Genomic DNA, 25,131 nt, shown 5'->3' on the forward strand with positions numbered 1-25,131 from the left:
AGCTTACAATAGGAATGATAAACAATCTTCAAGCTTTTTTTTTTATCTGTATTCAAATGTTTGAAAAAGATGCAAAATAAGAGAAGACCCAAATGATGAGAATTTGTAAAAGACAACTTTTATCATTTTTGCGCCTGTCCCAAGTCAGGAGTCTCTGGCCTTTGTTAGTCTTGTATTATTTTAATTTTAGTTTATTGTGTACAATTTGGAAACTAGTATGGGGTTCATTATCACTGAACTAGTATATATTTGTTTAGGGGGCCAGCTGAAGGACTTCTCCGGGTGCAGGAATTTCTCGCTACATTGAAAACCTGTTCGTGACCTTCTACTGTTGTTTTTCTATGGTCGGGTTGTTGTCTCTTTGACACATTCCCCATTTCCATTCTCAATTTTAACTTTTATCATGGTCATTTCAAATTTCAACTATTCACAAATTAAAGTAGATGACAATTTTCAGAGAAATTGTTACTTAAGTTTCTTATTTTACATATCCAGACATTTTAAGCTAGGGGTCTAAAGCAAACGCCTGAACTTACTAAAATTGTAATGATTTTATTATTACAAACATTGTAAATGCATTCAGTTTGATAAAATGGTCATAATTTGTAGTTATCTCCCTTTTCTAGGAATTCTTCCCTTAATATATATCCCCCCCCCCCCCAAATCTCCCCCAAGTCCAAATGTCAATGGTGCTGTAGGTAGTATTCATCACCAATTAAGGATGTATACTAAGTTGAGGTTTTGAAATTTGTGTCAAATGTTCAGACTCCTTGGTGTTTTTCCATACAATACAATGTAAAATATTTTGCCCCATAACACCCATTTATTTTTTCATATAAGACTTAACAGCTCATGAAATGTCATTTACCAAAATTTTAGAAGATTCTTGATTTTCTTTCTTTTGTTTGAGACCCAAATGATACCAATGCAAATATAAGGTTAAAGTCTGAGTCAGCCTTTTCCTGCCATATTTTAAATCTCAAATATCTCGAAAAGGAGGTCCATGACATATTTTCAAGTAAATACATGTACCTATTATATTATGCTTAGAAATAAATTTGATTTTCTATTTTCAAACCGCAATATAATTTACCAATCATGAAAATTGATGAAGGCTACGCTATATAAATGATGTCTCAACTAACATATCAAACAGCTTGAAAGGGAATGTATTAATATTCAATCTTTGATGAAACATATACCTCAGATCAGATCAGAAATGCAATTAATTGTTTACAACTTTATATATTTGTTTCTGAAGGATAATATATCAAATGGAGAGCTTTTATTGGACAATTTTTTAAACACTTGGGAATAATATTGTAGCCTATTCAAGTTAATATTATTGGGTAATTTAATATTCTGAATTTACAGTAAACAGAATAATTTGCTTAGATAACTAGATTATAAGCCAACTGTAATATTGGTTTGATATTGCTGACTGTCTGTTTTAAGATCTTTAACATTTTCATTTTAAGTGCCAGTCTTTGTAAGAATCAGGCAATTTTGAAAAAAATCAAAACATGGCTGAAAAAACCCCACTTACCCAGCCATCCTATTTTGAAGTAACACTCATCCTGAGTTAGAAATGGTAAGTCTTTAGTGTCTGCGTGTCTGGTAACTTGAGAAATCTTTAGATAAACTTTGGTTAGAATGATAGCAAATTACAGAGTTAGCTCCCCTTAATTGTTAATTTCTAGTGCATTGTAATTTGTAACCAAATTTTATCTCCAATTACCAGAACAGGACAAGGAAACGAATGGTATACTTTTGCATCATTATACATTTTGAACATAAATTAATGTCAACTTGAGTGGGTTTTTGTTTGTCATGTTTTCACCACTGCCTGATTCTTAGGTAGACTAGCACTTAAGTATCTCAAAATATCAACTATTAACTTTGGGTTGCTGTCTGAATATTTGTTTGCATATATTGTTTAAAATTTTTGTTTTCTAGTTTGAAATTTTTCAAATGTCATGTCTGGGTCTTTTATAGCTGACTTTATAGTTTAGTCTTTGATTAATTAAAGTCCAGCCATGTTTGACTAAGCCCTGTTTATGTCCAGAGCTTTTACCTATATAGCCTATGTTAAAGATTTTAAAAAATAAATCCATTTTTAAATATAACCTATAAACTTTTTTTTCTACCAAGAGGCAGGATACCAGTTTATTATTTTTCAACCCGGTGGCAGGAAACCAGTTTATTATTTTTGAACCAGGAGACAAGAAACCAGTTTATTATTTTTCAACCAGGAGGCAAGAAACCATTTTATTATTTTTCAACCAGGTGGCAGGAAACCAGTTTATTATTTTTCAACCAGGGGGCAAGAAACAGATCTATTATTTTCAACCAGTTGTCAGGAAACCAGTTTATTATTTGTGTACACACTTACTTTGGTGATTTGAGATCTCTGTGTATAATTTTATGACTATGGAGATAGTTCATCCCACTGGCTATCTGTTTGGACCAGTCCAATATTAAAGCAGGGGGGATTTCCTTTCCATCTTTGAGTATTTCGTAAAGTTGTCCATATGGACAATATTCCATGATGATACAGTAACATGGTGCTTGGGTACATACACCCCTGAAATAAAAATGGAACATTGTTATAATATTGGTAATATATTCATTATCACTTAACTAGTATATATATTTGTTTAGGGGCCAGCTGAAGGATGCCTCTGGGTGCTGGAATTTCTCGCTGCATTGAAGACCTGTTGGTGACCTTCTGCTGTTGTCTGTACTATGGTCGGGATGTTGTCTTTTTGACGCATTCCCAATTTCCATTCTCAATTTTATGATATAGATTACATCCTTGGTTTTTCTGTTTGAATGGTTTTACACTAGTCATTTTGAAGGCCTTTTTTTAGCTTGCTCTTTAGTTTGAGCCAAGGCTCTGTGTTGAAGGCTGTACTTTAACCTTTAATGGTTTACTTTTAAATTTGTGACTTGGATGGAGAGCCCGCCCGCCATACATCCCCAAATCAATAACCGACATTTTTGTGACTTGGCCGGTTAATAAAATGACATAATCCACATAAATTGTAGTGTATTCTATACAGGGTCAGGTATATATATATACATAATTTGTAGTCTAGAATGGTGTTCATTATCACTGAACTAGTATATATATTTGTTAAGGGGCTAGCTGAAGGACGCCTCTGGGTGTGGGAATTTCTCACTGCATTGAAGACCTGTTGGTGACCTTCTGCTGTTGTCTTAATTCTCTATGGTCGGGTTGTTGTCTCTTTGACACATTCCCCATTTCCATTCTCCATTTTATATACTTTTGATTTATGTTTGTTTGTTTGTCCATGTTTAATGACACTTTCAATGCAATTGGATACATCCTGTGGTGGTCAGTTTTTAATTGGTCGAGGATGGGGACTCTGCATTGCAGAGTAAACTAGCAATATAAGCAGGCAGAAAAACAGGGTAGCAATTGCTGTAGTAATGAACTACTACTGTAAATTGAAAATTATTGTGATGTTTTTATTATCGGGGAAAATGGGAGAGGATTATAATGGCAATCATTTAAACTCGCATTTTTAAATTTTATATATGAATAAACAGAATATTTCAAAAATAAATGCATACAATAATTTCTAAAGTCACAATTTATAAGATCCCTTTGGTAAAAAAAGGCACATTTTTTATATATAAATCTGACCAGAAAATGAAGTTTCTATAACTATAATTAGTAGGTTGTCTACTAAAGATATTTCTGCTGGAGAAAGTGCTTCAGATTAGAATAAAAGTTTAAAATAAAATTGAAAATAACCATCTTTCAGAACTATAGTTTAATTTGTACTTTTAAATTTCAAATTTCAAATCGATTTTTAATCAGCCTTGATTTCCACCCCAAATTCTATGAGGGTGTCAATTCCATTAAAATATTTGAATTTCAATTTAAAAATTTAATGTTTAAAAAATCTTGTTGTCTTCTTACATATTATAAATCAATTTATGAATAATAAATTCTCTTAAAACAATTGAGTTTCATTCAAATTACATTCAATAAAATTTCAAACACAATAATTCTTCTCTGATGAAAACAAAGATAAAATGTTGATTGAGTTTCATTCAAATTACATTCAATAAAATTTCAAACACAATAATTCTTCTCTGACGAAAAAAAAGAAAGATAAAATGTCGATGAGTTATTACAGTTTACAAGAAAAAAAACAAGACTATTATTGAACTGTCATCTGCAAGTTGGAAAATATTGACCGAAATACAACATCCGATGGAAATTGACGTCAGAATGAAATTCTTATGTGGGAGTTGTTAATGTACGATTTTCTGCTTATTCAGGGATAAATTTTCTGAGATAGTTGAAATACTATACAAATGTAAACCTATATAATATTAACCATAAAACCTCTACAAATAGTCTTTATGTGTTTTTATAATTGGAAATCTTGAAAAGAAAAGGCAGCTATGTAAATAATATTAATATTGAAAAGGGAAATGGGGAATGTGTCAAAAAGACAAGAACTTGACCAAAGAGCTGATATAATGCATATTTTAGGCAACAAAAGAAACACAACTAGCTCTTTTTGCAAGCTGTTGCATATTATTTTTTAAAAATTCATCTGGAAATAGATATAAAGCTTTTAAAAATAAACAAATAGAATTGTTGCAGCTTCCCATGATATTAAGGGGAAAAAGTCACCCTTTTCACAGTATACTTATAACAAAACTGTATTTAAAACCAAAAATATTAGATTTTCTTTCTCTGTTGGGAAAACTTGCAAATCATAAATAAACTACATGTATTTAACTGTTAGAAATAAGTGTTACTTTGGGCTAAATTTAATACCTGATTTTGAGATGGCAATAAAAGTTATCTAATTTTTTCTTACCTAAATGAAATGATATTTGGATGATTAAGTTTTCTAAGATTTTTAATGTCCGTTTCATGGACGTCCCTGACTTTTTTAACAGCAACTTCTTCTCCGTTAAGTTTGCCCAGGAAGACTGCACCCTGGGCTCCGCTTCCTAACCATTGTAAATCTGTAATATTTTCGAATGGTATCTCCCAGTCATCTACAAGACAAAAGAGTAAACATAAATAAAGTAATTTCCAATAGGCAATTCCAGAACCATAATTTGAAAATGCTGTTGTGTAAAATATAGCCCTATGTACTGTTAAAATTTGACACTCCAGACTCAGAGTATAGAATTTTAATTATTATACAAACTTCAGCAATTGTAAAGTGACTGCCTAGGAGATCTGAAAATCACCAACACTGGCATCTAAGTATTATTAAGTGACAACAGCTATATTCTTGTCACATTGAGACAACAACTTCTCTCCAATTGTGACAACTCAAATTGAGAGGACAGCTTCTCCTCCAACATTGAGAGGACAGCTTCTCCTCCAACATTGAGAGGACAACTTCTCCAACATTGTAGCAACAATTTTATTTTTCTCATATTGAGACAACAACTTTATCTGTCACATTGTGACAACAAGTTCTACTCTCACTATGCAACACTATTTGATCCAATTTTCTCTCTCTCTATATATATAGCTACATGTAGTTTTACTCTTTTGGACCCATGCATAATTTTTCATTTTTGTTATGAAAACATGATTGTTTTAGACCTTTAAATATAGCACAGTCGATTGTAAGCATATTGTAAAGGACCTTTTGTTACCACTCTAACATGTCTAAAAATACCTTTTAATTACTTTCATTAATATACTTTTTAGTCACTGCATCACATTCAAATTTTGCTATTAAAACATCTAGCCACTTTTATGAATACAAGTAAGCTGGCTTGTGACAATGTGAATGCATTTACTTGACCTTAATTACTGCCCATTTCCAAACCAGAAAAAAGATAAATTCCGGCCATCCATAAAAAGATGATAATTGTTGATTCTTCACTTTTCTTGTTATGATTATGAAAGAAAGATATTTGATAATCCCTTTTAACTGGATGAAAGATATTAGATAATCTCTTTTAAACTTTTTAGACTGGGTTATTTAAAACTTGACATTTTGTATTGACATTTTCATTTCTATTGTTGAAGACCACATGTTGTCCTTAAGATGTCCTTTGTCTTTTTATTTGTGTCATTGGGTTGTTAGCTATATCTCATTGACAATTGACCCAAATTGATTGTCTGCTAAAAAAAAACACCAAACAAAAACTAAATTCAAACTTTCACAAATTGAAAAAAAATCTATTGGACTAAAACAGATTAAGAAATATATTCACGCACTACTTAATAAATACTGAATAACTGTATTTCCTTATAATCAGCAGTAGCCTATATATAGAATCAATATTAACTGCAGTAAAATGGGATCAATATTTCCGCAATCTCACATGATTTGGCGTGACAGCTTGAACAAAATACAACACGATGTTACATCAGAGATGGAGTCTGAAATTTGACATAAATAATCAATACTTAATTTAAATACTGTGTTCCTTGCCAACCTTGAACAGTTTTTTATTTCAACTCTTTTTTTAGGATTGAATATAGATTTTTTATGACCTTGTAGGTTATTTTTTATGTTATTTGAGATTGAAATGTTTTTTTAATGTTAACAGCTAAAACTCAGCATTTTTTTTTAAAGAAAAACGGGCATGGGTCACTATTATCCTGAACCGTGAACTACTTTACAAAGAATAAAAATATCTATGGTATAATATTCATTCCCAAACTGAAGCAAGAAATGTTCAAGAAATAAAAGGTGAATGTGTCCATAGGACATGGTTGATGCCTCCACTTACATATCTTATAAAGGGACATAACTCAAGAACATTGATTCAAAGTGATACATTTGAACCACCCAAATTTGTACTTTATCTAAGTTTTATGGAAATACTTTAGCATTGGGTAAAACTTTCATAATAATTAGTTGAAGCAAAACTTAAGTGTTACATATTTGTTTTTCGTTTTTTTTTTTATATAAAAAAGGCCGTTATAGTTTTCTTGTTTAAATTGTTTTACATTGTCTTATAGGGGCCTTTTATAGCTGACTATGCGGTATGGGCTTTGATCATTGTTGAAGGCCGTACAGTGACCTATAGTTGTTAATGTCTGTGTCATTTTGGTCTCTTGTAGACAGTTGTCTCATTGGCAATCATACCACATCTTCTTTTTTATATATTAAGTGACAGATTGAAAAATGAAAAATTCAGCAATTTTTCCATATGTAAAGGGACAAACTCAAGAAATGCTAAAAGTGAGGCTACCCAAATTCAAACTTGATCTATCTTATGTGGTAATAAGCATTGTATAAGTTTAATGGCATTTAGTTATGTCAAACTAAATTTAAAGAACAACAAGAATGTGTCCTCAGTACACGAATGCCACACTCGCACTATCATTTTCTATGTTCAGTGGACCGTGAAATTGGGGTAAAATCTCTAATTTGGCATTAAAATTAGAAAGATCATATCATAGGGAACATGTGTACCAAGTTTGAAGTCGATTGGACTTCAACTTCATCAAAAACTACCTCGACCAAAAACTTTAACCTGAAGCGGGACAGACGGACGAACGAACGAACGGACGGACGAACGAACGAAGGGACTGAAGGACGAACGGACGCACAGACCAGAAAACATAATGCCCCTCTACTATCGTAGGTGGGGCATAAAAACGAAAAAATTCTGATTTTTTTCCATTATGTAAAGGGGCAATAATTGTAGATTGGTAAATTAAAACTTGATCTGTGTATTGTGGTTATATAAGCATTATGTATAATTTTCATAACATTTGATTAAGGCAAACTAAAGTTTGAGAACAGAAACCAATTTTGGGACATTTGGACGAACAGAACAGACTGACAATTTAGTGTGAAACTTAATGCCCCCACTACAACAGGACATACATAGTGCATGTTGCTTTTATCCACCTTATAGAAGTTGTCACAATGTGGGAGTAGAACTTGTTGTCACAATGCAACAGATAAAGTTCCCCATAGAAAATATCAATGGAATTCCAGTGGAATACCAGTTGATTCCACTGGAATGCCACTGGTTTACAGTGACTCAGTGGAATTCCACTGGTAAATCATATAAAACAAAAAATTCCAGTGGAATTTGATTGGTGATTCCACTGGAATGACATTTGAAAATTTTACCACTGTAATTCCACTGGAATAATGACATTTGAAAATTTTACCACTGTAATTCCACTGGAATACATTGTTGGGTTGCATGATTTAATTATCATTTAGATACTGATGGGCATTATTTTTGGTAGAAAAAAATACCATGTCCAAATAGTTATAATGTCTTGAAAGGCAATTTAATTGCTGCTTTGACAACTTCTGCAGCAACGTGCACAGCAAAAAAAATTAAAATTGCCATTCTGTTCAAAAATGTTTTTAATGCATCACCCTTATTTGTTTCTTATACATTGAAATTTATCTGAATACAGCCTCTCTAACCATACCGGCCAGATTAAGAACACCCAGCAGATTTGCATTATATTAAATGGTTTATTCCTTGAAATCGAATACCAGCCGGTATTGTTGTATTTAAATAATTGTATCATTATAACTCATTTTGAAAAAAATGGGCCTTGTCATCTGAAATGATTTATAATTACTGATCCGTACGTTTCATTTGTATAACTGTAACCTACAAATTGTACGGTCAATAGGGATGAATCAGGTCACCTAATAGTACGAGGCTGTAATTTCTGTTCACCTGTCAATTTCGTATCATTGCGTTATGACAAGGTGTAACATTAAAACTTACAGCACACGTATAAATGAGTATCGTAGGTACCGTTATCGTCTGTGTAGGACATTTTAACTAATTATTCGTGAAATATCATTAATGTATGGTATTTTTATTTTTTTAGTCCTGCAAAATAAAAAAAATAAAATAAGATGAAATAGAAGTTGTAGCTGTATTTTACGATAGATATTATATACAAAACTAAAAGTCACAAAGGAAAACGTGTATTTTGATGAAAGTGAAATACATTTTAAAAAATTTCTCAAACACCCATATTAAGGGGAAGTAACTCTGTTGATTTTAAATTTCTACAAACCGGCAAACCCCGCAAATCGGCTGTTTTCGTGGTCCAACCGACCGGTTTTTAGAAGTTCACTGAAATACCATTACAGGGACGAATCAACTTCGGGCCGATATTATATGGGACGAGATTGACACCTTGACTTAAACGCACTTGCAAATATGACGTCATTTAATTACGCTTGATAACAAAAATGGAGAATCCAAACGCAGATGTTTTCAGATAAGTATTTGATTTAACATATAATGATTATGAAATACAATTCGTTGAGGCACTATAAAACATTTAGGATTTTAATCTGAGCAAAACATCAGAAAGTTTTGGCAGACAATAAATGAATGAAGAATGATAAATTGATATATATTGTTGTCACATTCATAACAGACATATCGTAATCTGACATGTAAATGGTACATGTAGAAATTAAATTGTGTGAATAATATTTATAGTAAATTAACTTGGTGAAACGTTAATAATAATTTAAGTCGCCAGTTTTATCTTCAAGGGTTAAAAGGGGGGTACTAAATTTGAGTTTAACTTAAACTTCCAATGCAATTTAAGATGCATAATGCTGTTTCTATTGAATTTATTGCTTCATACAATCATTACCTCTTGAACAATTGATTCTTTGTGGATATTTTTGTACTTTTAGGGGATTAAATATGAGCTGCCAGCAATGATATGAAACAGATTTTATGCAGACTCCATCAACTTTATTCAGCAATTCTAGTTGGAAGTACAGAGACAGCAAGTTTTGAATTACAGAAAGGAAGAGAAGTTTATATATCACACATAATTCTTATATTAATTAATCAGTTTGTGGGTACGGTTTAAGCTGACCATATAGTCACTGTTTTTATTCTACTTATACAAACCGTGCAGGACATTTGTATGTTCATGGATAGGATGATAAAAATGTTATTCATTTGAATATGATCAGATCAATCATATGATGAAGCACTATATTTTGTGTTTCTCATAAATAGTGATAAGGCCACCAATAGGGCTTATATGTCAGAGTAGCAATTCCACTGGAACTGCAGTTATTCCACTGGAGTTGCTGCAAAATACCACTGGAATTACATTCGCATTCCACTGGGATAATTTGGCTGGAATTCCACTGGAATACTAGTGAAATAACACTGTAATTTGCACTGGAATTCCAGTGATTATCAGTGGAATAATTTGGCTGGAATCCAGTGAAATAACACTGGAATTTTCACTGTAATTCCAGTGGAAAGCCAATGTAGTTCCAGTGGAATTCCAGCCAAATTATTCCATTGATTATCACTGGAATTCCAGTGGAAATTACAATGGAATATCAGTGGTATTCCAGTGTAATTCCACTGATTTTTTTCTCTAGGGTTGTTGTCTCAATATGAGAAGAATCATACTATGGTCCAAGGACACAGTTATCATCCTTTGGTTTTCGTTGTCTACGATTATAATTCCCTAGTGTGAACAGTGCATAACTTGCATTTTTTATTTGATACACTTTCCCAATTTATTTCTTGCTATTTAATGCATGAAATATTCAGTAGGGTGCTGAATCTTTATGTTAAGTAAATTTGGTCCAGCTAAAAAAGGTCAAATTTTATTACCTCTGAAGCTGTCAAACTGAATTTTAGACCCCCTTAACACAAAATTGTTAATATTTTGAGTTAGAGCTGGTAGTAGTTTCTATACATTTGATATTATTTGTCTCACTGGTAAGTACACAACACTATAAAATTCTTTTTGAGATAGAGCAGGTGCGATTTTTTTTATTTGAGTTTATTGTCTAAAAGAAATGCACTATGAAATAACTGTGTTCCTCAAAAAACAGTCAGTCAATAGCTGTTGTCACAATGTGAGAGGAGAAGTTGTTGTCACAATGTGAGAGGAGAAATTGTCCTCTAAATTTGAGCAGATAAGTTGTCACAATGGGAGAGAAGCTGTCACAATGGGAGAGAAGTTGTTATCAAAAAGTTACAGATAGTTGTTGTCTCAATGTGAGAAGAAAATAGCTGTTTTCACAATGTGAGAGGAGAAGTTGTTGTCACAATGTGAGAGGAGAAGTTGTTGTCACAATGTTAGAGGAGAAGTTGTTGTCACAATGTGAGAGGAAAAATTGTCCTCTAAATTTGAGCAGATAAGTTGTCACAATGGGAGAGAAGTTGTTATCAAAAAGTTACAGATAGTTGTTGTCTCAATGTGAGAAGAATATAGCTGTTTTCACAATGTGAGAGGAGAAGTTGTTGTCACAATGTGAGAGGAGAAGTTGTTGTCACAATGTGAGAGGAGAAGTTGTTGTCACAATGTGAGAGGAGAAGTTGTCCTCTAAATTTGAGCAGATAAGTTGTCACAATGGGAGAGAAGCTGTCACAATGGGAGAGAAGTTGTTATCGAAAAGTTACAGATAGTTGTTGTCTCAATGTGAGAAGAATATAGCTGTTTTCACAATGTGAGAGGAGAAATTGTCATCACAAAGCATGTTGAAGGCCATACCTTGACCTATAATGGTTTACTTTTATAAATTGTGACTTAGATGGAAAGTTGTCTCGTAGGCACTCATACCACATCTTCCTATATCTATTTAAGAAATTTTGTCACAATCTGAGAGAAGAACTTGTTGTCTCAATGTGACAGATAAAGTTGTTGTCTCAATGTGAAAGAAGAAGTTGTCATCACATAGTGAGAGGAGAACTTGTAATGTGAGAAGAATATAGCTGTTATCACAATCTGAGATCTAGAGGAGAACTTGGTGTCACAATGGGGTGGAGAATTATAGTGTTGTCCTGGTTCAATGTTTAGATCACATTTTAATTGGGTTCTAATATAATTTGGGAAAATTTTGTTCAAATAAGGTTCAACATTTAGGTGATATATTTTTCAGGTTTAATATTTGGATCACATTCTGAACAGATTCATAATTTATTTGGGCAATGTTCTTTTCTAGTTCAGAAATTGTCATTCATGGTAAAATGGTATGCATTCAGATCATAAGCAACCTCACAGCTATTTCTGACATATTGAATAGGGACGGGGTAGACCTTTTTTTTTTTTTTTTTTTTTTTTAGATATTTTTAGTGTTTAAAGGTAGCCCAAGAGAAAACGAAAACGGGATCCATCGGGATCCCGCTGCAATCCCGTTGAAATTGTCGGGATAAGCCGGGATAAGCATCTGGAGGCGGGATCCCATTCGGGATAAATATCTGAAACTGGGATCCCATTCGGGATAACTGTCTGAAGCCGGGATTCTAGTCTAGATGAAACCAGATAAATATCGGACACTGGGATCCCAATCGGAACTGTTTACAGCCGGGATCCCAATCGGGAAAACTGTCTGATGCTGGGATCCCAGTCTAGTTAAAACGGGAAATTGTATGAACCATAATTAATTTATGTTGTTGAAAATATGCAAGTGTTAATTTGTTTGTGTATACATATGTCTCTAATAACATCAAGTATAGGTTATTGGTGTTCATTAACAATGAGTATGACACCAAAGCTGTCAGGTGAAGCCAATCATATTTAAGTGTCACTTAATATTCAGTTTGACAGATATTTATAAGTCAGAAAAATGCCGAGATTTTCGCGATAAAAATGACAGGGCGTCCGAGGAAATGTCAACGGGTGTTTTGCCAGACAAGCTTGGGTGTTTCTAATGTTCCCCAAGTTCTCATAAGTGTGTTTCTATTAGTTGTCGTCCGGCATCAATGATAAGATAATGACTGACGTCGTAAAACGTTGGTTTCTCAACTTATGTAAAATGTAAAAAAAATCATGACCATGTGCTTTATTTGTTTTCAATTGCACTGAACAGTTCGACCCAAGAAAATACTGTCCTAAATATAAATGCGGCCACTATCTTATCCGCATGCACCAGGTGCCGATTACTAAAGTATTCTTTTCTTATATTTAGTAAAAACTGGCCAGTAATTAATACTTTTATGCGATACCCTTAATTTATTTATAATACCGTTACGGAGACAGATCAACTTGGCCGATATAATTTGGGGCGAGATTGTCACGTCGACGTTTGTGTACTGGTAAAAACGTCATCAAAATTTGTTTACGCTGAATTATGGACAGGACGAAGATGAAGATGTTTTCAGATAAGTGCATTAATAATTTAATTTAACATGTGTATATGTGCATATAATGATTATAAAAATAATTTATTGAGGAACTATGATTTGTATGGTTTTAATCTGAGCAAATCAACATCAGAAAGTCTGAAAGCATAAACTGAAAATATATTTATTTTTAACATATACAATGAATACACTTGTTAACTTGTCACATAACAGGCATAAATAGTAGGTATGTCAAAATTTAATTCAGTTGTGTGTATGTTTATTTGGTGAAAATAAGTCGCTATAGTTATTTATCGTCAGGGGATAAAAAAGGGGGAAGGTAATTAATTTGCAAAAAAATAAAATAACCTTCCAAGACTTCATAATTATTTGGACTAGCTTCCAATCTACTGTATTCTATAAACATTAAACATGCAATAATATTTCTATTGAATTTGTTGCTTCAAAACATATTGAACAAATCATTCTTTGTGGATTTTTTTGATACTTTTAGGGCATATACTGATCTTTTTAAATGGAGCTTCCAACGAAACAGATTGCATGCAGATATTCCAGTTACCATAATTTACTCAGCAATTCTAGTTGGAAGTACAGAGACAGCAAATTGATTAACAGAAAGGAAAACATGACATGTATCCTTTTGCATAAATAACCCAGGAATCCCAGTGGCAGTGCAATTTGAATTGGTGCATGTATATATATATATACTGCTGGTATTTATTTTTGGGATCCCGCTTTTTTTTCCGGGAATCCAAGTATATTTCTACTGGGATTTACATCGGGATCCCGCTTCTTTTACGGGAATCCCGAAATTTATCCCAATACATTTACATCGGGATCCCGCTTATTTAGCGGGAATCCCGAAATTTTATCCCAGTGGGATCCCAATCAAAATCCCACAATATCCCAGTGGGATCCCACCTAATTCCACCGGGATAAAATTTCGGGAATCCCGGACTTTTGGCGGGATTCCCGAAATTTTATCCCGGTGGAATTAGGTGGGATCCCACTTGGAATCCCATCAAAATTCCAGCCGGGATTCCAGTGGAATTCCAGATTTATTTTCTCTTGGGAGAAATATATTGAAAGTACGGTGAATCCTAATAAATATTTCCAAGCAAATATTTTGTTTTATTGTTGTTTTCCTAAATTTTTAAAATCCTCTTTACCATTATCATGAAACCTGTCCCCTATTCAATGTGGCTGCACAAACATGATAAAGGCTGATTGGCTTTATAATTTCCAAAATATAACTTATGAATTAAGTAGCATTAACTGATTTATATCAAACTAAACACCTGATTATGCACTTACAGGATGCATACCCTTAGGTGACCCACCCATAATTCAAATATTATGAAAACATGTAGGTTTAGAGGTCCCACAGATTTTAAAGCGTTTTAACTCATCACAGACAAGTTGCAGACCAAATATGAAGACATTCTTTTCACCAGTAATGGGAAAAATGTGTATGAAAATATGAATTCATTCAACTTTCTGAAAGGTTCAAAATATAGCAGTGAGGAATCTAGAGAGGGGGCCCCAGGGGTCATAACCCCCCTTTTTTGGGATGATCGATGCATTTGAATGAGGACATATGGTATGAACCCCTCCTTTCTCCTCGGTTAGGAAAAACTCTTTTTAAAATGGCTTGAACAGTCCAATTTAAAAAGTAGGGATAACACTAGATGTTCAGTTGATTTGTGATAAAAATGCCCCAAAAACTATTTAATGAGCTGAATTTTTCTTGCATTTAATAGAAATACTCGATTTCTACATTATGAAATTTATAATGCCACATCAAAGTTTATTGTTGCTAAAATTTGATCCTTAAAAATTTGATGCAGTAAGCAACATATGTTTTTACTTTGTTGACATGTTTACAATAAACAGCTGATGAAATAGACACATACCCCTCAATACATCCCCACACAAATAACAACAAATCTGTTTCCATAGCTTTATCCTGCCCATAGCCACATGTATCTTTCTTACGAATTAAAATATTCAACATCCGAAAAATAACAATTAAACTTCCACAATCATCATTTCACAAACACAGAATTTCCAGGTAATGTTGTCAAAAAATTGTTGACGTCAATGTAAAAGAAAATGGCCGTTCAGATTCAAGTTATTGGTGTAACAGGTTGTCGAAATCGTGACTTTAATCTACCATCTTTTTATTGATTCTATAAATGGTATATAATTTGTCGTAGATACATATATTGACCTGTGCTAGAGGACGTCTTACAATTGTAATGAAACTAATAACATCTACCATTGAAAATTAAATGTACCGAAATTTTATAAATTGATTTTTAACTATTATTACTATAGGTAGAGAGGTTATTTATCATTATAATACAATACAAAATGAAGCTATTTACTGTGAGAATAAAACCACCTACAGTGTATTTAGTTCAAAGAAAAATCTAAATTAACTAAGGGATTGCTCTAGGTCATTTTTTTCCCATAATATGTACATATCCCCTTTAACACCCCTCTACATTAAAAGTCTATTGATTTTAGCTGCTGGCATGGGAGAGGACATATTTTAAAGATTCATTGCACTTTGAATTTTTATTTCACTTGAAATGACTACAGGATTTATTATATTTGCAAAACATGGGTAAATTGAAATTCCTACAGCAATTGAAATTCAGCATCTCATAAACTGATTTAAAGGCTATTTCTAGGGCTGTTAACTTTATTGATTTCCTAGGTAAAATACCAACAGATGATGAAATTTCAGAATTAAAAATACAAATCTCACAACATTCAGTGTGAAATCTTGAAATAGCTATTTTCGTCATTTTAAGTCACCTGTCATATGTTTTTATGGTTTTTCTTGTTGAATATACCTCTACTGGTGAGTGTTATAAAATACTTGGACCTTAAAGCTTATAAACTTCACTGTAATAGTACCATATAACAAAAGAAAACTTTATAGTTACAAATGAACTTGCAGAACTCTTATATTTTGTCATGCCACTGAGCCTGTTATCTTATAGCTTTGCTCATTGTTCAAGGTCGTAAAGTTATCTGTAGTTTGTATCTGCCCCCTTTTGGAGAGATTTTTTGTGAATTCTGTTGTGTGATTTCAATTATTTCAAATCAGGAATTTAAAAAAAAGAAATTTAATTATTACAAATATTTAATGAGAAATAAACAAAAAAGAAAGCTTATGAGAAAAAAACAACCAGTATATTAAACACCATTCTAAATAAACCATATATTATAGTCGTTTTCCTCGTTACCTTAACTTTGCCAAAACATGAGATTATGAACAAAAATGATTTCCTTTAAAATCTGTCTGAAGTCGTTTCAATTAGATATTTAAACAGATAATAATATAACTAAATAAAACAAAACTTTCACATCTAAAACATCCTGACGACTTTTTGATTAAAAAGAATCCATTCATTAACGAATCAAAAAATGCCTTCTTCCCACTGTATAAAGCAATTTAATAATATACAGAGATACAGACGTGCAATACGAACTTTTGTATTTATATAATTTTACCATCAATACGCGAGGAAATTGAAGCACGGCTTGATATGATCTGTAGAAATTATTTCCGACAGCGAAATCAATATTGGAACAATGTATATGATATAGCTAGATCAAATGATGCTATTTGTGATCGTAGGATGGATTAAATACGGGGTTGTCATTTTGTAAACTACAAAATATTGCCTAATGAAATTCAGAATGTTAGCAAAAAGATTCAAAATGAAATTCTCTCATTTGCGAGTGTATAGAATAGATGTATTCTTATAAATAAGATATGGATTTCTTGAAATACAATTCAGAATATCCTCATAAAAGCATGATGCTGTTTTTGATTGTCTGGTGGATTAAATGTGGGGTTAGCATTTTGTAGACTGTACGTACAATAAAATTGAGAATGGAAATGTGGAATGTGTCAAAGAGACAACAACCCGACCATAGAACAGACAACAGCGAGAAGGTCAACAATTAGGTCTTCAATGCAGCGAGAAACTCCTGCACCCGGAGGCATCCTACAGCTGGCCTCTAAACAAATATCTATACTAGTTCAATGATAATGGACGTCATACTAAACTCCACATTATACACAAGAAACTAAAATTAAAAATACATGTATATCTAATGAAAAACAGCCTGTAAGCAAAAAGATTTAAAATGAAATTATCTCATTTTCAAGTGGATAATCTTACAAATCTTGAGGAATGGACTTCTTGTTATAACATTCCTATCTAAATTATAATATCCCCATCAATAATGCTATTTTTGATCTTCAGATAGACTTAATTGTGGGGTTGGCATTTTTTAGTCAATAATATATTTGTCTAATAAAATTCAAAATGTTTCAGTCTGAAGATTTTTCAGTAAATTCTTTTATTTGCAAGTGTATGAAATATTGATGCATTATTAATTATACCTTGAGAGACCTAATATTAGTATTACCATAAATGATGCCATTTGTGATTATCAGATGAATTAAATGTGGAGTTGGCATTTTGTTAGACTGTAGAATCATGTCTACTGAAATACTGTGAGCATCTTTGCACATCAGTTTGGTCAACAACAAAAAATTTCAGAGGCTATATACCTGACAAAAAATTTCATAATCTGTCCACAATAAATACTTAATTACAAATAAGAACAAAATTGGATTCTTCAGTATTTCTAGGTAATAGATTTGTTTGTTGAAGGTAAAAAAACAATGGATTATCTCCCTTTAGCTTCTTTTAAATAAATATATATGAAACAGCTCTGAAGGAATATATAGTGAAAGATAATTTTGAAACCACAATTTTTGTTTTAAATCAGGACATAAAAAAGAATAGGTTTGTTTGCCCTAACCCTACCTATCCAGAAAATAGCTGCCTACTCTAAATCTTTTATGCCTTAATTTGAAAAAGATTTTTTTTATCAGATCTGCATGACAAAAAACATCTGACATTTCAGTTTCTCTTTTTCCAATAAAAAAAAAGAAAAATTCCTACCTACCTACCCACAGGGCACAGTCTCTACCTTTGGGCAGGGTTTGGGCAAACCAAAATATTTTTAAGTGTGGCCCCATCACATCTTCAGTACCTTTTTACACTTTTATTGAATGAATTTAAGCACTACTATATATAAATTTAAAAAAACCCACTTTTCAGCAAAATAAAATTGCAACAATAGAACTCAGTTATGCATTTGTTTGTATTTTGTGAGTATTATGCAACATTAAGGAATCAGCTTAAATTGTAATTAACTTTTAATTCTTTAATGGACATCCACAGCGAGGATGTATAAAATTGTATTATTGGATAGTGAAATTTTATTACTCTAAGTGCATCCTGTCAAATCAATTAATTTTTCACAACTATATTCAAATCATTGAAGGCATTCAAGAGTCCACAACAATTATTATCGATACTCGGGTATTACATAACTTTTAGGGTGCTGATTTTTGTAATTCCATGCAGTCAGGCAAACAACGTTTAAATATTTAAGAAGTAAGGTATATTACTTATTTATAAACACATTTTACATATTTATTGTAAAAGAAAAGAATGATAAAATTCTTAATTTATAATATCTTTATTCTAATGTGTTTAAAAACTAGAAATAGCTTAAATTTTCTAATATAGCACTTAACAGCTGTCTTAAAATGATTATTGAAATGTTATTCCATGCAGTCAGGCAAACTGCAAAGTTTAAATATTTCATATGCTACACATTTTGCATATTTATTGTGAGGGTGAAGATACATGTGTCTTATAGCCAGAGATTGTAAAAGAAGAATGTTCACTCAAAATGTCTACTGGTACTCAACAGCTGTGTTAAACTGATTATTAAAATGTTTCTTTAAATATCAATTAAGAAAATGGTTTAATTAAAACATTCATTAAATTACAATAATGACAAATTATTTCTTTGGCTGACCAAGTTTAATTACAGGAAAATTTGATTAAAACACTCTAAAGATTAAGATCAAGTCAATATCAAAATCCATCTTAGAATGATGAAGTTCTTTTTGTCTTTTTCTACAAGTTGCCAGTAAACATTTCTAATTGCAAAATATTGAATTTGCTAATTATTCTTCGTTCATTGTGATTGGACAAGTTGTTCTTAAACATTTCTAATCTTAAATATTGGACTTGCTAATTATTCCTCTTCTGTTTCTCTAATACGTTTTATATCTGTAATTATTTGGCTTCTTGCATTTACTAATTCATCCAATATCCTATGCCAAATGTCAGGATAATAACAAGGCGTCCAAGTCATAAAATAATGACGTACGGCCAAAGTTCAATGACTATTTATGGGACTTGTTATAGCAACATGTCATGTGATTCCATTTTATGGGCAGAAATTAATTACAGAAATAATTATAGTGGAACCTGCTCGACCTGTAGGTCTGACCATTCTTTAGAATATTTTGATAGTCCTATGGCATGTACCGATAATTGATTATTTTATAGCAAGTGGAAAGCACTATGAATATATAGATTATGGTCTTTAAGTAAAATTTAAAGCATCTCTCTTTTTTTTTAAACTTGCACTGGCCTGAAAAGGGGCTGAATGAAAAAGAAAAGAGGACAGTGACTTAAACTTAGACTCACTGTTACCATGGTTACAGTTTTTTCTTCTTCTTTTACTTGTAATTTTCAGATGTTGGTACTAGGCCCCACTATATATATAGCTATTCAGACTTCTACTGAGCCAATGTTTAGTTTTAATGTTTTACAAAACTTAATCTTAATTTTTCATGTCCACATGAACATTCAAACAAGATATACCATTTAAGTCCCTAAAAAAACGTCATTTAATAAATTGATTTTTTAAATGTTTACTTCAAAAAATTCTTTCATGTCCTTTTCTAGTAATTTATATAAAATATATTTTAAAATGCCTCATCTAAGAAACCACTATTAGATGTAAAGAAAACTATCAATAATTTCTCTTCCATGGAAAAATCATCCCTGTATCTTTACAATATTAATATCATTAATTTTACAATTTCAATACCGCTGTGCAAACAAAGCTTAATTTGCATTTTTGAAGAGTTTAAACTATCAAACATCACGCAACGTTTCCTCAGCCTATTTAAACAACAAAAAGACTTTTAATGCAATGTGAAAAAAACATATGTTGCAACTTTTGTAATAAATTTTCGTGAAAACTCCATATAAAGCCGGGCATCACATGCAAGATCAATTATAAGATAACCGATATTGTATGTTATCATTTTATCGCTTGTAATAAAATTATGATATTAGATATCCTAAATTAAGTTTGTCTGAACTATAACAATAAAACAGAACAGAGAAAAGCTAGACAGACTTGTAGCCAAAAATCATTTCCAAGAGTGCCTTTCTATTGACAGACATGACAGAATCAATTCTTGTCTTAATTTGCTTTTATTTCTCTATTGATGGTCTTTGACAGAAAAAAGTCATAAGGTCAAAATAATCATATACTAAATGTTTACTATCTTCCAGTAGAAATAAATACTGTAAATTCAGAATTATTGCTTGCAAATTTATTATTAGGATATTGTAATTTTAGACTTAAATGCCATTTTCATTTTTGTAATACTGAGAAAAATCCTGTGTAAATCATATATAGACAAAATTTCAAAATGCAAGTTTAAATTATTGCAATTATTTACCCTGCCGCATTATTCCCAAAAATAAAAACATCGCTTTTCTGATACTTTCTGAATTTACAGTACTTTACTTGAATTTATAGGTAAATTTTTAAAGCATGAACTTTAATTCTTAGGTGCTAAAACAAAAGCGTCTGGTCTTTGAAGATGCTTAATAAAAAAAGTCCATAGCATTTGTTAGAGTTCGACTCAGTAGAACTGCCTGACTGATATGAGCTTATGTACACAAAAATATATTTTTTGACAGATGATTTAACTTGAAGAGGCTCCTGTTTTTGGACAAACCATGAGCCTGAATGTTTGGACACATTCAAGATAACCCATGCCAGACACAAAGTTTAAAAAAGAAGATGTGGTATGATTGCCAACGAGACAACTACATGTATCCACAAAAGACCAAAATGACACAGACATTAACAACTATAGGTCACCGTACGTTTGTATGATTTCAAACAAGTTCATGAAGATTTAATTATAACTGTATATCTTTTTTTTTCGGGGATGGAAGTGGGAAGAGTTTTTTCAGGTTGAAGTAAATTGTTCCAGTACATTTTTATATATTTAAGTGGATATTTGAGTTCATAGTTATATATATATAATCAAAATTTTCATAAAAGTCAAAATGATATCTATATATTGAAATTGTTAAAATTTAAAATTGCATTTTGTAACAGATACCCAAGAAATCCATTAAAATTGGTACCCAATGAATAATAATGTCAACCCACGTACAGTACCCAGGTTATTTCCATGTCAGTACGATCACAGACGTAACCATGTTAACTTCTAATTGACATTTCAGCCAAATCTTTTTTTTTTATTTGAACAAGAATAATGCCTGTTTGACAGTAACTAAAATCACAAATTGTACTTTTGAAAACAGATATGGGCATCAATCAAATTTTCAAAACACAGATTAAGAAAGCGGAGCTGTAATATTGACTTGCGTCTTTAATACTGATCAAATCTGACATGAAAATTAACGAATATAATTTAAACAACAGTCGAATTACATTTCTCCAAAGGCTAATCAATATCCTTACATAATTACAATTCATAACAATTATTATCGCTTTATCAAACGGATTGCTAAATCAATCATGCTATTCTCTTCTAAACACTACCATATTGGCGCTATTTCAAGTGCTTTAAAACGCAATCCTACCTTTATCCTTGAAGACTTTAAAAGGCTTCTGCAAAACATCACTAAATTTCTAAATCTTTCGTTATATAATACTGTAAATTCAGAAATTAATACGATGTTTTTAATATTGCGAATAATGCAACAGGGTTATAACCTCAATAATTTAAACTCACATTTTGAAATTTTGAATATGAATGAAACAGGATTTTTCTCAATATTGCAAAATTTCAAATATCATTTTTGTCTAAAATTAAAGAACCTTAGTGAGCACGCTCACATACCCCACGTCCCCACATTGTCATTGGAGAAATTAAATAAGTATAAGAAAAAAAAATTGAATAAGAAAAAATATTGAATAATAATTTCCTGTCAATATACATAGTATGTCCTTATTATCTACAAAATTTCATGAAATTCTGTTGTGTGTTTTCAGAGGAGTTGAGATGACAAACTGTTGCAGAAGTACATTGAAGCAAATAAGTTCAAAGGGGCATAACTCCTAGAAAAAAAATTGAACCGTAATTTCCTGTTGATATGCACATCTACATAGTATGTCCTTATTATCTACAAAGTTTCATGAAATTCTGTTGTGTGGTTTGAGAGGAGTTGCGATGACAAACTGTTGCAGTAGTACATTAAAGTAAATAAGTTCAAAGGGGCGTAACTCCTAGAAAAAAAATTGAATCGCAATTTCCCGTCGATATGCACAACTACATAGTATGTCCTTATTATTTGAAAAGGTTTCGTGGAATTCTGTTGTGTGGTTTGAGAGGAGTTGCGATGACAAACTGTTGCAGTAATACATTAAAGTAAATAAGTTCAAAGGGGCATAACTCCTAGAGAAAAAATTGAATCGCAATTTCCCGTCGATATGCACAACTACATAGTATGTCCTTATTATCTGAAAAGGTTTCGTGAAATTCTGTTGTGTGGTTTGAGAGGAGTTGCGATGACAAGAAACAGAACTGACGGACGGACGGACTGACGGACAGACTGACGGACGGACGGACGGGTCAAAAACATTATACCCTCCGCAACTTTGTTGCATGGGGTATAATGACAAAATTGCAATAATAAATGCACACAATAATTTCTGAATTTACAGTATTTGGAATTACAATAACACATGTAATTTAAAGTTAATTTAAGTTATACAAAAAATATTGGGATTTGAAATTATGTAAAGCATTGCAGTGCAAATCCTTTTAAAGTCTTCAATCACGATTCATTTCAAAACTTGTATGTTTAAAGTGCTCTTGTTTTGGAAAGATGCCATATTCGGAACATATAATAGAATAAATAGAATATCGGCTGAAAATTCAGACAGGAAGTTGGATATTCCGTTATTTACGATATAGTTTTGTCAATTCTCTTTGGATTAGCTATTATGAACATTCCACCAGGATGTTAGTTTTAGAAAAGCCTCCTTAAGTAACAATTACAACCACCATTTTGTGCCATTAACTATACATGCATGTGACATAACTATCATGAAAGAGAGGCGGAAGATATTAAAGGGATTATAAGTCAAATTCATAAATCGAAAAACTAAAGATTCTTTGCTTTTTGTTTTGTTTTTGTTTCTGTGCACATGTATTGATTTTGTGTCATGGATAAATACCCCTTAAATCCTTTGCTTTTCTATTATACAACCACCAAAGGAAAAAAAAGACAAATAACCGTCTACAAAATACAAGATAGACACGTAGACTGAATTACAAATCCCTGAAATAAGAAAGGGAAATATTCATTCTGAATTTGTTTCTCCATTTTCTGAAAAAGTTACTTATTAATAGCTGACCTCCCTTTAAAATGACAAAATATTATAAAAACATTAAACTAAAACATTTTAATTTTTTTGGGTACTATAAACTGTTTTCATTGTCTACATCATTGTCCTCATTTCAAATACCGGCTGATTGTCTCCCTTTAAAACTACAATACTGGTACCCTTACCTTCATTTTTAAGTTCATTGACTGCTGCCTTTCCTATGATTGTCCAAACGGGACGTAAACATCCAAGAAGACCCTCAAAGAATCCTCTTTCAGTAACACCGTCTCGGTAGGTAACTTCGTCTTGGTGGGTTGTGGTTGAGGCGGGAGCTGAGTGAGGTACGGTGGGTGATGGCGATGAGTCGGAGGACTTTTCTGTTAAACTGAGCTGATCTATGTCATGTTCCAAATAGAGCATACTGAAATAAAAATATTAAAATTTATAGAAATCTAAATATTACTTTGAGTTATTTTTCTTTCTTTTAGCTTCAATAACTTTATAAACATCATTAAAAGAGTAAGTTTCAAGATATCTACAAAATAAGTTTTACCCAGCCTCATGTTCATGTTACCTTTTTGTCAATGGGCACTTATATTTATGAATGTTTTAAATTTTTAAATGTTTTTTGTCATTTAAGGAACCTATGATTGGTGGCACTTAAGATTGATGTTCCCCAATGTTGAATTTTCTCACAAATTTTCTAGACTCCTGGAATTAAGAGCTTTTCTTGCAAATTTTCTAGACTCCTGGAACTAAGAGCTTGTCATATATTGTATCTATATTTGTTTATAGCCTCAAAACTTATATTGTCCTCTTAATGTCCCCCTTAATCTGTCTCTGGGTTGTATGGTACTCATAATACTGTAAACCAACTCATTTTCGCGGATACTTAATTATGCATTTTACCCTTTACAGACCACTTCGTGGCTATTTAATTTCGAGATTTTCTGAAGTTCAATAAGGAATGATCCATGTATAACATATTCACGACGATTAATATTCGCGATATTTTTCTATTCGCGAAAGTCGCGAAAATAAATCGCTCGCAAAAATAAGTTGGTTTACAGTATTCAAAATGTCAGTGCATGTGTTTAGTACAAGGCTGTCTGAGCTACCTTAGATTAGTTCTTCTTTTCTGGGCTTTTCAAATCAATATTAACCATTATAAGAAAACATACAAAAACTATAAAAGACATAATTACACTCCTTGATAAACAGATCTACTCCCACTTTCATTAACGAAGGCCGTAAATTAGTTTTCTCAAAATAAATCAGACTTTTTTATGGTAATAGTCAAATCTATTAATAAGTTACTATATTAAACTGGACATAATTTCCTCATGAAAGAACCCATAAGATATTAACTACACTGTTTACAGCAATAACCTCGCTTCCTGGTTATAAAACTTAACTCACTACTTTTGAGTACAATATTTGTGCTTAAAACTTTTAGTCCTGTAATGTATCATT

The 25,131-nt window shown here is 31.9% G+C and overlaps 2 protein-coding genes across 6 annotated transcripts in view; one reads left to right on the forward strand and one right to left on the reverse strand.

Annotated features, from left to right (window-relative positions):
* Positions 1–25,131, forward strand: part of LOC139503477 (uncharacterized) — a 210,555-nt gene that overhangs the window by 57,726 nt on the left and 127,698 nt on the right. The window lies entirely within an intron of this gene.
* The window catches only part of LOC139503471 (mitogen-activated protein kinase kinase kinase 13-like), a 92,462-nt gene that overhangs the window by 17,046 nt on the left and 50,285 nt on the right, over positions 1–25,131 (reverse strand). For 4 of the 5 annotated variants that reach the window (XM_071293250.1, XM_071293251.1, XM_071293252.1 and 1 more), the window contains 3 exons: positions 23,844–24,079; positions 4,866–5,049; positions 2,393–2,584 (listed from right to left, as the gene is read on the reverse strand). In XM_071293250.1, the coding sequence (XP_071149351.1) occupies positions 2,393–2,584; positions 4,866–5,049; positions 23,844–24,079 (612 nt within the window). Of the gene's footprint in view, positions 1–2,392; positions 2,585–4,865; positions 5,050–15,008; positions 15,422–23,843; positions 24,080–25,131 lie in introns of those variants that run through there. The other variant, XM_071293255.1, reaches the window with a different exon arrangement.

The sequence above is a fragment of the Mytilus edulis genome, chromosome 14 (genome assembly GCF_963676685.1).
Source record: "Mytilus edulis chromosome 14, xbMytEdul2.2, whole genome shotgun sequence".
NCBI classification, from domain to species: Eukaryota; Metazoa; Mollusca; class Bivalvia; order Mytilida; family Mytilidae; genus Mytilus; species Mytilus edulis.